We start from the raw sequence: 15110 nt of genomic DNA on the forward strand, positions 1-15110 counted from the left end.
CGAAACCAGCTAGGCTATTTTGCCGCTATAACGTTTACTCTCGTTAGTGTTAAATAATAAATATCACTTACCCCCTACATCTATTAAATAAATAATGAAATTTTGTCTGAGCCCGCAACGCCAGCTCGCGGAAATAAGGTTTGAATGGAAAAAGATTTTAGCCCCCCTCCCCCGCGGTTCAAGGATCTTAAGTACAGGGGCTACAATTATCAAAGTTTAATTAAGTAAGCGAAAGCAACAAATCACTTATTAATTTCAATTGGAAAATATTTAGAATAAATTTTGCGGGAATTTTAACATGTTTTGTTGTCGAAATTGATAAATCATTCGTTTATATTAACTGTAAACAAGATGGCCCAAGGGCTGGGCCTTAATAGTAATTTTACACGGCTCACGTGACCCCCCGTATAGTTGATCTCCAATAAATCATACAACTAAAAACATTTCTGAAACACAATCGTGTATCCCCTTAATTTCTAATAACGTCACATTTCAAATAATATTAATGAATCTAAATTGTGCACCCCACTAAAGTATAATTTTTAAAAACCATACGAATCAAATAATGTATCTAAAACAAAATCCTGGATCCCCTAAACCAGAAATCACTATGACCGTAAACCGTCCCTTCTATTTTACGAAACCTAACCTAACCATCCAGCATAATCTGATGTATCACGCGCACAAAGTGCAGTAGTGCACGAAAATTATCATCTTGTTTTTCCTTCACTCAAAAAAGCCCGCGAGATTTAAACTACCTTTCTTTCCTCTCTCTCCCTCTGCGTATCGCCATCGCGTACGCTAGCGATCTCTCTCCCCCCCGGACACTTTCTTTTTCTCTCTCTCTCTCATCGTAAGCGTTCGTTTCGTGGACGCGGCTCCCTCTCTCTCTCTCTCCCCCCATCGTAAGCGTTCGTTTCGAAACCGGTTTCGCGGACGCGTCCGGCACAGGGACAGGGGTTTGGTGCCCTTTCTTAAATTTTACCGGAATAAAATTCCGTGTAAAATTAAAAAATGAGAAATGGCAAATCGTATACTAAACAGAACAGTCTATTTTAAGTTGAAGTACGACGGTTTTAATACTTTAAATTACAAAGAAAATATTTAGCACAATCAGGAGTACATATACATGGTGTTTCTGGCAAGTCGGGCATCGATTAAGGGGATGTTCTTTGGGCGATTTTGAGTCGAAAATGTTCTATGAAATTTTGCTGTTCGTGCCACTGTTTTCGAGTTATTATTTGAGTGTTTTAGGGATAATGACCCCTTAATTAAATTATAAATCATTGTCTCTCAGTTTGTTTAATTAAATTTAAGAGACATCCATAAAATACCCCAATTTTAGCTTAAAAACAATGGCCCAGACGTAAAAATTTCATAGAACATTCTCAACTCAAAATCGAACAAAGAACATCCCCCTTAATTTGTGCCAGACCTATCAGGAACAACCCGTATATTCTTTTTATTACAAATATTATTAGTCAGTTTGAAATTTTATTTATTTATTGATATGTGAATGATTAACAACGATCACAAGCTTCTGTCAAATGAAAATTAACACAAAAATAGTTGGGTTAGATCATATTTAATTGATACTGCGAAATTTAAATAAATGGGTTGGAATTCATTTATTAAGGTTTAGCTTATTTTAATAACAATTCTTAAGGAATGATTTTATCAAACTTCATTTAAAACAATATCAGTAAAAACGATTGGTGTAGGTTGGTAGTTTCACATTCACAGTTCTTTCAATAGTGTATGTAGAGTTCAAGTGCTAACAACACGAAGGCTAAAGTGTGAAATACAAAGAGAAAAATCAATCCAACCAGAATATTCTTCAACTCTAACTTCACTTCATTCTCTGCAATTGATCTGTATTGCGCAAGACATAGTTCAGTTAACCAGAGGTTAAAGTCACGATCACGGAATAATATGCTAGTTTCGTACATTCTCTGGATACTAAAATAGAAGAAAGGCGTGATAGCGAGATAAATAAAAGGGGACACAAATGTCAAGTGGTAATAAATCGCCCGCCACCATAGAATTGGATACACATTCCAATTAATATTTAATATAATAGAGTAACTCACGTTTGCTTGAAAACACGTGCGATGTAGGGGTTTCCATTCTTTTTCATGGGAAATGCCAAAAGAGAAGAATGGACTGGTTCACGAGATAAATGAAGTTTAAGCTCAAATGTCTCGCACATGTCGAGTAATGGCGTAGCTTCTAGTATTGCAGTCATGGCAAATGATGAAGTTACGTAATTGTTGATTAAGGCTTCTAGTACCTCGAAAACGTTTGTGTGTGCCGCAGCTTTAATTGAATTATATCTTTCTATGTTTTCTTTAAACACTTTCCTCGGTAATCCTTCCACAGCATTCTGTATGAAAGTTGATAGATGTAAAAATAAGCATAAGTCGTTTGGAATGAATTTCTACCAGATCTTAAAATACGTAATAGATTTTGAATAATTTTCATAAGCCTTACTTACCTTGAAAAAGGTTTCAGAAGCAGAATTTTTGACAATATAAAATGGTAGATTCGGGTATCTGAGAATGCCCTCTAGATCCTCAATGTAACGTCCCTTGGGTGGGAGAGTTAGCTTGGATAGAATACTGCCCGATAAGCATTGAGACAAGACGTAACAAGCTAATATACACGAAATTAATGCCAATCTGGTAGCAGACACTGTCGAAAGTGCAGTTGCTGAAATAGAAATAAAGACTATGGACAACAGTATTGTTTGGGTCTAACTTTCTGAGTTTTTAGTTTGTTTATTGATCTATACTAACACATTTTTACCTCAGTATTCTAGGCTTAAGCGATCTTAAAGGGGCTGACGTACCCCCTCTCCTTTTTAACCACCCGTTATGCTAAGCTCTCTGTCCCATGGTCCGGACAGCCCCTTCAACATTATTTGTTAAATTAAAAATTCAGTTTACTAGAAAAGTATTCCCATCAAAGTTTCTAACACCACTACGTTTAATTTCAGTGTTATTCGCTAAAATATTTTATTTCTATATGTTAGAGACAATATTAATTAAAATTATCAACCTTGAGAAAAGAAAATTGCTTGAGACGAAAATGCATTTTTGTAAAATATCTGTTTTGGACGCAGATTTATCTTCTCTGGATTCTTCATTCTCGAAAATGCTAAATCTAAGAAAGACCTTATGACTGGAAAGAGGAGTAGGGCAATTACCATTATAGTCCAAGTCTGGAAATAACATAACTACATTTTTAAATATTACAGTTTTACAAATTTCTTGAATCTACAAGATCCTTTGATAAAATAAGAAGTAAGTCTTACCATGGTGTCAAATACGGTGAACAGAGAGAAAGCCTTCGATTCGAACTCCACGGCCAGCTGTGAGCTAATTAAAACCCATTCGTCGACAGCCACAACATTTGTAAATTCGATGTAGTTATAGTTTACAACTGTGGGTCCTTTTAATATAAAACCAACATCAGCTTCCTAAATAGCGAAAAAATGTATGATGTTAAATCATTTCAATGATTCTGGAGAGCAATTGGTAAACGCTTACCCCTCTGATAAGTATTCCAAGAACTCCGGTTGCGTTTCCAGGTCCATAAACGTCTCCATAATCAAAGTCATCGGCATTTAAGACTCCTGTGTAACTGTCAATACAGTCGTGTATACAAAAAATATTCGCCAGTTATTAAGTGTAAGGACAACGATATAATTCTCTTGGTTTTGTTCGAAAGAACGTATTATATTTCAAATTGGAACTATACGTGCCCTTGAAGGAGAAGTTTGTTGGGGGCCATGTGCGGCAATGAAAGTTTCCCAGTGTTCCTTGCTCACGTCTCTACCCTTTGGTAGGCGATTGCTAAGTGTTACCATAAAGTACCTTTGTATTTGCATGAGAACTAGCTTCCTTTTTAAGACACAAGGGGCATCCTCGACGTTTCCGTACCGAAACGCAGAGGATGCTGGAACGACTTGTTGCCACAGATCATCCGTTATATGCATGGAGATTTTGACTCCTGTCCACTTTTGCTTTCAAGATTTGAGCAATTAAGGTTAAGTCACAATTTGTAACAGATTGCGTTGGGGTTAAGAATTCTATTGGACGACACGGAAAATATATTTCACGTGATACTTGTTGTCCAATAGAATTCTTTATCCTTTCTTCTTTCTGCTTGATAGACAGAATTGAATTAATTATTATTTTGTATGTTTTATCAAATAAAAAGAGGTAATTCTATCTTGATCCTTTCATTTAATTTAAGTAGTTAATTATTGAGAATCGTAGAGTTACTATGAATTTACTTTAGATTAATTTTCTTGATTACAGTTTCAACTGGAAACTGTATGAAGCCGTTCACTTTCACAGGTGAAATTTCTTCATACACTCCCATTACTAGAACCTATACATCAACCCAAGTTAATTTTGAATCTCAAATAATTAAGTTTGAAAGTGTCTTGCATTTGTGGAACAGTAAGTTAGTAAATTCTCTATGTTGGTCATGCTGCTTCTTGTTTTTGTGTGAACTTTGGAGATATGAGTTAGAAAATGCAATACGTTTTTTTACTGTTTCGGTTATTGTCGAATAATTGAGCAGTTGTTTTCGTGACGCTGGCAAACTCAATTATGGTATAGGTTTGTTTTCGAAAATTGGAGATCTAACTAGCGTGGCTTTTTTCTTCTATAACGCTGCTACCATGGTTGCGATGGTTGTTCAATAATATATTCTAGCTAATTTTGTTTCGGCCCTACGTCAACCAAAGCTAGTGAAAATAACTTTAGCTCTCCCTAGAGTATATGATTTGAATGTTTGATCAATAAAATTTACTTTTATCTATAACGATACCAAATACTTGGGGGGTTACAATAAACCGGTTACTAACTATAGTACCACGCATAGTAAAGGCGAAGTGGAAACTTTTTATTGCGATCCTTTTTTACCTCTCCGAGTGACGATGACGTCACGGAGAGGTATTACACTGGACGTGTCTGTGTGTGTGTCTGTGTCTGTCACCAAGTTCGCAGTTATGAAATCGGATCAAACGTGTTCCTTTATCATAGTTAGGGTTAACATTTACGCGGCGATCGGTTAGGGTTACGAGAAACGTCTAGCCTCCAATGGCTGAGCTTCCACTAAGGGTTCACGCATTTGCGAGTTTTCTTATCATTTATTTCCAAAAACTGTTGAAAAGGCATACTCTTGAATTGAAACGTCAACAATAGATACGTTTAAAATGATTTTAGAAATAGTTTCTTAAAACAATTTAACTATAATTCAGTTAAATTTGTGACGATTAAAATAATTAATATCAATTATATTTAATTATTTAAGAGAAAACCTCTTAATTGAGTCTCGACTCGGAGAGGTTTATTTTGGTTTCCCAACTTGTAAACATTATACATCGGTTTTTTCAGTAACAAGTGACGGTACATTAACAGCTTGTTTCCGTGTCCTCTCAATAAGAAAGAAGAGTGAAGACAAACTTTGCGATATCACTAGAAAGATGACGCCAAATAGATAATGTTTCAAGCTGAGTTTCTGATCCGTCATTGGAATTCGTTTGTTCGCTGCCAAGAGCATTTCACTTTTCCACAAGTCTAGCTTTTCCTCGTAAAATATTATTCCCGTTTCATACAAATTCTGTACTCTGTCATATTAAAAGGAAAATGAAATGACCATAGCAATTAGATTAAATGCTAATAGAAAATCAATCCAAGGAGTGTACGACTCTAACACTGGATAAATTAGGGATTGACACCCGTGCCCAGTAAACAGTGCACAGCTTTGTTTGGGAAAATATCTTGAATGAGCTTGGCACAGAATTCGGAAAGGTTGAGTCAGGGTGACTGTATTAAACTTTCAGAATAGAATTTCAGTGCTTATACTGTGGGTTTAGGCCTAGAATTTCGCGCCTTCGCGAGAAAGCACCAATCACAGACGAGAGGAAGGGTGGGGTTATTCAGGGTGTCGAGTAGTTTGGTTTTCCTCTTTTGGACAACGCAATGATCGCTCAAATTTCACTGGCTCTCAGAACAATAGTACAGATATTTTTCGTGATCTGTTGCAAAGATGCGAATAGATAAAGGCAAAAACAAGCTAGATCAAACTCAATGTGGACAAAGCTTTAACCAGAGCCATATGTCGGGGGATGCGGATTGATAGTTTGATTTTCTATTCTATATATTAGTGAAATGAAATTTCGAATATACGTTTTTTTGAAGACTCTTGAAATACGATGTGTTCCATTTCTTTTCATTGGGAAAACTCCGTACGTGGTTAAAACTGGTTTACTTGAAATGTGAATTTCCGGCCCAAATTCGTCGTATAAGTTAAGATATTTCAAGATATGAAGCACGCTCTTTTTGTGAATAAATGAAATGATCTTGTTTTCAGCAATGTTGTCGATCACTTCAAGAAAGTTTGAGCCTGAAGCGTCGGCCATCGTTTTGTGTCTCTTTATTTGGGCCAAGACATTTTTCTGGACTTCGGTCACCGGAATCTGTTATTTTGAGAAATAATATCATTAAATCAAAAAATAGTCATTGCAATTTAGCTCAGCGCATTAGACTTGTATATCAATTATACATGTGTCACTGAATATGGTTTACGCGACAAAAATGCGTACCTTCCTAAAAAAGTATTTATTTATCAATTGCGTTTCACATGCAGTGACATATTTCAAAACGTTTTGTCCACCTCGATGCTATACTATGCGCAATAGCCACGATTCACTATTTTGCTTGAAAGTTTTCAAAACCCTTGCGAGAAACTTTCCTGTGATCAGTTTCTCTCCGCAGAAATTTCTCGAAAACATGATGGGAAATACATTTATGATTTTGTGACGCTAGCGACCATACCCTGAAATATTTATCCGGAGCTGTATTTTTCGGTATATAAATGGGTATATGTGGATACTCTAGAATGTCCTCCAATGTCTCGATAAAATGACTTGTCGGTGGTAGCGTAATCTTTGCCAGAATACTGCCAGATATACAGTTAATAACTATGAGACATGTCGTGATCCAAAAAAACAAAGCCACTCTAATAGCTGAGACTTCCGACAAAATTGTACCTTAAAATTAAAGAATTATTTTTAACTACAGCATATCGTCATAATTGTGTTAGGCCTTAAGCGATTGTGACATTTTTGGCAAATCGCGACATAGCGTACAAAATATACTTTAACTTCATTTAACATGGATTGAAAACATGGGTAATATGGTACTATACTTACTTTGAGAAACAAATATTGAGAATGTAAAAAATAGTTTGTGGTGTAGTTTAGTGAATGGGTTTTGATTCTTTGAAGACAGTTTTGAATAAGCGATGTCGAGATATGACCATGATATTGAAAGAAGTATCAGTGATATCGCGAGCAATAGCCATGTCTAAAAAAACATAGTCAAAAAATAAATTGTCAATTAATAACAAATCTATATAATAAGGATGATTATGGGTTTCTGACAAAGTTCATGAGGCAGGATATTGGGAACATAGTGCAATCAGTTGAAAAGCGCGGACTTTAGTCCATGAAAAAATATTTTTTACAATTCGGGCCGACATTTTAAAAGGTGGCGGCAAATCGTAACCCAATAGCCATAAAGTCCTATGAGATATAGGCAACCAATTTACCAATTATTTAAGGCACCGATTGAAATACACGGAGATATTTTATATAGAGATTTTTATTAGATTTCAGGCCGCCGTTTTGCAAGATGGCGACGGAGTTGAAAAGTCTTTCTTAGTGCGCGCCGATTACCTTAGAGTAACGTCCTTGCGAAATTTCAGTTCTCTAAGTAAAGCGGATTGGGTTGGCCCTTTATTATCACTCTGTCTGTCAGTCAGTCTGACAGTCACACAGAGTTTTGAATTATACAGGGTGTTCATTGGGTCAGACTGAGTGAAAAGTGTAAGAGAACATTTAGTTACGAAGGTAGGGTCTCCCAAACATTGGCCCCTAAAACAAAGAAATTGGCACACATGAGAAGTAAGTCATATCAACTGTCCATCTTGTTTAGACCATTTCAATAGCCTCCAAACTAAGAACGTTTACAAGCGGAAGAGTACGTTTAAAGGTAGAAGTGTGCCTAAGTAATGTTAAAGTGTAAAAGTAGTTCAAAGTGTAACAACGCAAAAAGTTTACAGTTAATGAATCTTTTATCACTACCAAGTTAACGTTGTTATTTAGAAGTATTGTTCAAAATGTCCACACTTGTGATATTACACTTTGAACAACTTCTACAGTTCCAGCTTAGGCAAATTTCTACCTTTAAAAAAATAGACTTCTGCTAGATATAGGCTCATTGACGTTCTTAGATCGGAGACTAATGAAATTGTCTGACCAAGATGGGCAAGTTGTAATATCTTTCTCCAAATGGTTAAGGAGCCATTGTTTGGAGAGCCGAACCTCCGAAACTATATGTTTTAGACCACATGTTCTTCGACACTTTTCACTCGATCTGACCCAGACGACGGGAATACGCGCATCATACAACTAAATATAAGACATAATAAGACGAAATCTCTCTTTATGGTCAAGGACAGTAAAAAATGTGAAAGCTTCTGTTGAGAAATTATTAAGTTTATATATTCATGTGTTAGTTTCTTTAAATATTCATGTAAGATATTCATGTAAGATTTTTGACTATTCATAAGTGTTTTCAACTTGGGCCTTAAGCCTAGAGAAAAATCTTGTTTTCGCTTTTACTTGCGTACGGGCTTTACCCCTTTTGTGTAAGCGAAGAAGCGAGGACGCTGGCTACGTTACCAAAAACCCAGCGCTCCTCTCGTTTTCGTACTACTGGTGGCCAGAGTGGAAATATTTGAGATTTTTTGTATAAAAGGGCCAAAAACCCTTTATTTGTTGCTCTTTCTCCTTTTTGCGACCTGGAATGCGGACCACGGAACTTTCTCTCCTTACCGTGACTATGCCCCACGTGGGCCCCTTTAGAGAAAGTTCCCCAGTTAGAGCCACGCCACTCTGGACCATCTTTGAGTAGATAAGTTTTGTTTTGTTTTCTTTTGTTTTATTTTATGACTTAGTTGCAATTAAAGTTAAATCAGTTTTCCCATTTTTCATATTTAATTTAGTCAGTTTAGTTTTTATTTAAGACCTTCTTCACACGTAGATTCAAAATCGAACCTAGAATACCTATTTTTCAGTCGGTAGGCATTCTTTTATAGCTCTCCCAAATCAGCCGAGAATTAATTCACTTTAGTTCTCCCATCTTTGAACATTCCGTCACATTTTATGGTGCCGAAACCCGGGAATCGCGTGTGATCAGTGCAAATTTGTTTAAATAGAGACTTTCGTGGACTAAATTAACAATATGGCGACATCAGCAACCCCTTTAGTGGCACACAAAAGAAAGCGCAAAGTTTTCCGCGCGGCAGTTACGAGAATAATCGGTTCTATCAAGAACCACCTTAACGAGGAACTTTTAGACGAAGAGACATTAGTAATTAGCTTACAACAGCTAACCATCAAAGGCGAAGAACTAGCAGAATTAGACAACATGATAGAGCCATTGGTTCTTGAGTTAGATGAAGAAAATTACGAGATAGAAATAGAGGAAGTACAAAAATACCGAGCAGCAATTCTAGAATTTAAGACTAGGGTAGAATTCCATACAAAGGAAATGAACAAAGAACGACGTAGCCGTAGAAACTCGGTAGTATCGCAGGCCGATTCGACGGCGTCCGAAAGATTCGAGGAGCCGACCGGCGGGGAGATAGCCCGTGGACGAATAGAACGCGAGCCGACCTTTAATGGTGGAGAGAGACAAGGCGAAAGGCCAGCTAGGTGGGCCCCATCAGTCAGGCTACCAAAATTAGAAATTAAACGATTTTCCGGGGACATTATGGAATGGCAGAATTTTTGGAGCGTGTATGAGACAACGATCCACCTTAGCCCACAATTAGATAACATTGAGAAGTTCAGTTATCTCAAATCGTACTTAGAAGGCGAAGCTGCCCTATCTATTAAAGGACTAACAAATACGGTACCAAATTACGAGACAGCCATTAGGAATTTGAAAAACCGTTACGGGCAGGAAGACGTAATCATCGATAACCACATGTACAATTTAATAAATTTAACACCAGTTAGGAAGGCACATGATGTAAGCGCCCTTAGAAAACTACACGACACTTGTGAAATCGAAATACGTAGTTTAGAGTCAGTTGGAATCGCGCTCGATACCTTCGGTGCCCTTTTATGCCCAGTTTTGATAAAGCTAGTCCCAAAAGAAACGGCATTGATGTTTACGAGAATGATAGGATCTCAAAACAAGTGGACGGCACGTGACTTTTTAAATTTCCTCAGCCGAGAAATAGCCAGTATGGAAAGAGCTTTCACGTCCCAAACAACCACGATGGCAAACGAACGAGCCCCCCCAGATAGGCTTAGCTCAAGATCGGGGTTCGCGAGAGAACCGAAGCACCCCTCAACCGCGGCAGCCCTAAACACGGTCGTTTCGGATAGAATATGCATCTTTTGCGAAAACTCCTCCCATAGCACGAATGAATGCAAACATTTTACCCCCGAGGAAAGAAGAGACATTATTCAAAGAAAAAGAAGATGCTTCATTTGTTTACGCGAGCATCACCGGGCTAAGTTCTGTAGAGCCAGAATAAAGAACTGTAAAAAGTGTAACAAAAGACACCACCACACGTTGTGTTTCGAAGGTCAAGAAAATACCGGTAGCTTAGCGAGAGAGAGGGCGCGCGAAGAAACAAGTCGAGAGAATCCCCCACCCCCACCTGTAGAAAATACGGCAGCATTGTCAACAATAACGCACGAAAACCAGAGAGGGGAAATATTCTTGAAAACCGCTCAAGCTTTAGTGAAAGGAGGGGGGAGTAACCGTTACCCTTGCCTCTTAGACGGGGCGAGCCATCGCACCTTTATCAACGCTGAACTCTCGAAAAAATTACAGCTGCCAGTAGTAGGCGAAGAAACCCTCGAAATATTCCCCTTTGAGAGCGAGACTCCCATTTATTCGACTAGAAGAAAGATTCAAGTAGATATGATTAGCATTCATGACCCGAAGGTCACCGTTAGAGTCATCGCATTAGAAACCCCCGAGGTCAATGGCGCCGTATTCGCAGTTCCTAGCCAGATAATAGCGAAAGAAATGAATAGAAGAGGTCTACTCATGGCAGATGACCCCAAAGTTAATGTAGAAATTAGATAAAGGTCTTCAATTGACATCATGATAGGGGCAGACTACTTTTGGGAAGTCGTAACAGGCAGAACAGAAATGCTAGGAAAATCTTTAGCCGCTATGGAAACCCGACTGGGTTGGGTGGTACACGGAAGAACCGCTACACGAGGTCCCGCCACTGTTAGCGTTAACTCAGTAGCAGTAATGTTAGCCACAGTTCCGGAATTAGACCCTGTATCAGAGCAGTTACAAAGTTTTTGGGATATTGAAACCCTAGGGATTAATGACTCGAGAAAAGAGTCCCTTTCTGAGAATGAAGTACTAGAGCAATTAGAATCCATGATAGAATTCCATGACGGGCGATATAAGATAGGGTTCCCATGGAACGAGAAGAAATCTGAATTAGGGGACAACCTAGCTAACGCCAAGACTAGAACAATGAGACTGCTATCTAAGTTAGAACAAGAACCACTTCTGTTAAACGAATATAACAAAGTTATTAAAGACCAACTGCAAGAAGGCGTCATAGAGCTCGTGCCAGAGAACGAAGATAGAGACTCAGAAAAGGCTTATTTTTACCTCCCCCACCGTCACATTCTACGAGAATCAAGTTCGACCCCCCTTAGAGTAGTACACGATGCGTCGTCGCACCCAGCTGGGCGACCATCCCTTAACGATTGCATGGAGTCAGGGCCGAATTTGAACGCGGAAATTATAGACATCCTCCTTCGCTTCCGAGAAAAAGAGATCGCGTTTACAGCCGATATACAAAAGGCTTTTCTGCAAATCGCGCTAAAAGAAGAAGATCAAGACTGCGTTCGGTTCTTATGGATAAATGTTAACGAAGTAGAAACGCCATTCAAACTCCGTACCTACCGGATTAAACGAGTCCCTTTCGGGGTAACCGCGAGCCCCTGCCTATTGGCGTTCACTGTAAGACACCACGTCAAAAAATATGAAGAAGCCAAGCCAGAAGTCAAGCGATTGATAGACCAACAGCTGTATGTTGACGATCTATTGGGAGGCGAAGATGACGTAGAGAAAGCACTCGAGTTATCGAAAAGCACAGCGGATGTCCTGCTAGAGGGAGGGATGCACCTCCGAAAATGGAACACTAATTCTGTTGAATTAAGGGAATTATGGCAGCAGAACGGCCTACAGCAGCAAAACTTGGAGAACGACACCCCTCTGAAGATTTTGGGGATGTCTTGGGACGCTGGTAAAGACCTCCTTAATTATGATTCACAGCCACTTTTGCAGTATTTTAGCAGTCCCACAATGACCAAGAGGGGACTCATCCAGGCCGTAGCGAGGATCTATGACCCCTTGGGTCTACTCGCCCCTTACACAATACGAGGCAAGATGATGTTCCAAGTACTGTGGGAACGAGGATTAACATGGGACGACGAGCTTCCGCAAGACCTGGCCTCCCAATTTGACAGTTGGTGTGAAGAATTGACTGAGATTAAAGAATTGAAGATTCCACGTTTCTACTACAGAGAAGCCAGCACCAAGGAGATCATCTCAAGACAACTGCACAGTTTCGTAGATGCTAGCGAGAAAGCGTACGCCGCTACCGTTTACCTACGTTACGAAGATTCCGCGGGGAAAGTTACCACGTGCCTCGTCACCTCTAAAACCCGAGTCGCACCCATTAAGAAGTTAACCATCCCTCGCTTGGAACTCATGGCCGCCGTCATTGGTGCACGTTTAGTCACCCACGTAAGCAAAACACTTACTAATAAGCCCACTAGCATACATCTTTGGTCCGACTCGACCATCACGTTGCAATGGATCAAGGGATCCGCCTCAAGATGGAAGCCGTTTGTCAGCAACCGCGTCCGAGAAATTCAAGAGCTGACAGACCCGCAATTATGGAAGCATTGCAGGGGAGACACCAATCCGGCGGACCTCCCTTCCAGAGGTATCAAGATGAGGGAGCTGGTAGAAAGCAAGCTATGGTGGTTTGGATCCCCATGGCTCCGTCAAGAGTATCAAAATCAGGCCCAGCCCCTAGACTTAAGAGAAACCCCAAGCGAGGCCCTGGAGGAAGAGAGGAGAAGCGTCTCGAAAGATGCCATTGCCATACTAGTAGCTAGTGAGGGAACAGAAGATACACTCTTGGACCTTAACCGATTCAGCAATCACTCAAGGTTGAATCGTACAGTTGCATGGGTTCACCGTTTCATCCATAACTGCAGAAAACCTCAGAACCTTAAGAAAGGCGAACTGTCAGCGGAGGAGATAACACAAGCAGAGCACACCCTCATCAAGAACGCCCAAGGGAATAGCTTTCCCGAAGAAGTGGCTTCCCTTAAAAAGGGTGACAGAATATCAGTTAATTCGAAAATCTACACGTTAAGCCCCTTTTTAGATCCGTACGGATTACTTCGCATAGGCGGACGATTAGACCAAACCAAATTCTCATACGAGGCGAAGCATCCTTGGCTTCTGTCATCGAAACATCAGCTGTCAGAACTCATCGTTCGAGGAGCCCACAACCGAATCATGCACGGAGGCGCAAACGAAACAATAGTAGAGTTAGAGAACGTTTTTGAATACCGAAGGCCCGTCAGTTGGTAAAGAAAACTATTAACAATTGTTACAAGGGCAAGAGATTTTGCGCCAAACCCTCGGTAGCAACCATGGCTTCTCTCCCGGCAGACCGGGTCACGAGAACACCGCCCTTCGAAACGTGCGGATTAGATTACGCGGGTCCGCTATATACCAAGTCGGGAACAAAAAGTTATATAGCCCTTTTTACGTGCACGGTAACCCGCGCAGTTCACCTCGAATTAGTTTCAGATTTAACTACCGAAAACTTTTTATTAGCATTTAGACGTTTTATTTCGCGTCGCGGAATCGTGCGCCACGTGTTTTCTGACAACGCGAAAACATTCAAGCGCGCCAATGAAGATTTAAAAATTCTCGCGAAGACGGTCAGAAGTCCAGAAGTACAAAATTTCGCGGCGGAGCATAGGATAAAATGGACTTTCATAACGGAGCGAGCCCCCTGGGTAGGAGGCTTTTGGGAACGTATGGTTAAATCGACGAAAAACGCGCTACGCAAAGTGCTCGGTACATCGCGTCTGACATACGAGGAAATAGAAACCGTTTTAACCGAAGCGGAAGCCATAGTCAATTCGCGACCGCTGTCATTTGTCTATAATGAAGCCGATGAGCCCGCGCCGCTTACGCCAGCGCACTTTCTAGTTGGAGGAAGGTTGACGTCTTTGCCTTCGCAATCGTTTCCAACTAGCGTAATCCAACCATCTACGAGAAAAGATCTGACGAAACGCCTTAAGTACCGCCAGACCTTATTGGATCAATTCTGGAGACGATGGAAGGCCGATTACCTTTTGGACCTACGGTCAGCGCACCACCAAACCAAGGTCAGACCAACGAGAACCCTAAAAGATGGAGATGTTGTTCTCATAGAGGAACCTCGCACGCCCAGGCTTCTATGGAAGCTAGCAAAGAGTAAAGGAAGCCCAGATGGGTCGGGACGGCCAAGTAAGATCCTGTATACTTAAATTACCAGATGGAACAGAGATGCGCAGACCAATCAAGCTTCTATATTTTCTTGAACTCGACGAACATTAATATTAAGTACTCTAATGAACATTTTAATTTGAACTAAACTAGTTCAAGGCGGGGAGTTTGTGTTGAGAAATTATTAAGTTTATATATTCATGTGTTAGTTTCTTCAAATATTCATGTAAGATATTCATGTAAGATTTTTGACTATTCATAAGTGTTTTCAACTTGGGCCTTAAGCCTAGAGAAAAATCTTGTTTTCGCTTTTACTTGCGTACGGGCTTTACCCCTTTTGTGTAAGCGAAGAAGCGAGGACGCTGGCTACGTTACCAAAAACCCAGCGCTCCTCTCGTTTTCGTACTACTGGTGGCCAGAGTGGAAATATTTGAGATTTTTTGTATAAAAGGGCCAAAA

At 39.9% G+C, this 15110-nt stretch overlaps 3 protein-coding genes across 3 annotated transcripts; 2 read left to right on the plus strand and 1 right to left on the minus strand.

Annotated features, from left to right (window-relative positions):
• Window positions 1-1053: 1053 nt before the first annotated feature.
• Window positions 1054-7831, minus strand: LOC149658745 (uncharacterized). The gene is made up of 13 exons (XM_089844384.1): window positions 7754-7831; window positions 7229-7382; window positions 6620-7066; window positions 6204-6493; window positions 5333-5641; window positions 4455-5174; window positions 4298-4395; window positions 3549-3642; window positions 3314-3478; window positions 3058-3220; window positions 2495-2709; window positions 2091-2383; window positions 1054-1959 (listed from the first exon to the last, which is right to left on the minus strand). Exons 6-13 carry the CDS (start codon window positions 4494-4496, stop codon window positions 1749-1751), a joined length of 1281 nt encoding a protein of 426 aa, XP_089700510.1. The 5' UTR covers window positions 4497-5174; window positions 5333-5641; window positions 6204-6493; window positions 6620-7066; window positions 7229-7382; window positions 7754-7831; the 3' UTR covers window positions 1054-1748.
• A 3376-nt stretch (window positions 7832-11207) lies between these two features.
• On the plus strand, window positions 11208-13742 carry LOC149658746 (uncharacterized). Its single transcript, XM_089844125.1, has one exon. The coding sequence runs from the start codon at window positions 11208-11210 to the stop codon at window positions 13740-13742; it is 2535 nt and encodes an 844-aa protein (XP_089700251.1).
• Window positions 13743-13804: 62 nt separating this feature from the next.
• LOC149658747 (uncharacterized) lies at window positions 13805-14692 on the plus strand. The gene has a single exon (XM_089844126.1). The coding sequence runs from the start codon at window positions 13805-13807 to the stop codon at window positions 14690-14692; it is 888 nt and encodes a 295-aa protein (XP_089700252.1).
• The last annotated feature ends 418 nt before the right edge of the window (window positions 14693-15110 follow it).

The sequence above is a fragment of the Phalangium opilio genome, unplaced genomic scaffold, assembly GCF_054372755.1.
Source record: "Phalangium opilio isolate 3A_F unplaced genomic scaffold, DU_Popi_V2 ptg000075l_1, whole genome shotgun sequence".
NCBI classification, from domain to species: domain Eukaryota; kingdom Metazoa; phylum Arthropoda; class Arachnida; order Opiliones; family Phalangiidae; genus Phalangium; species Phalangium opilio.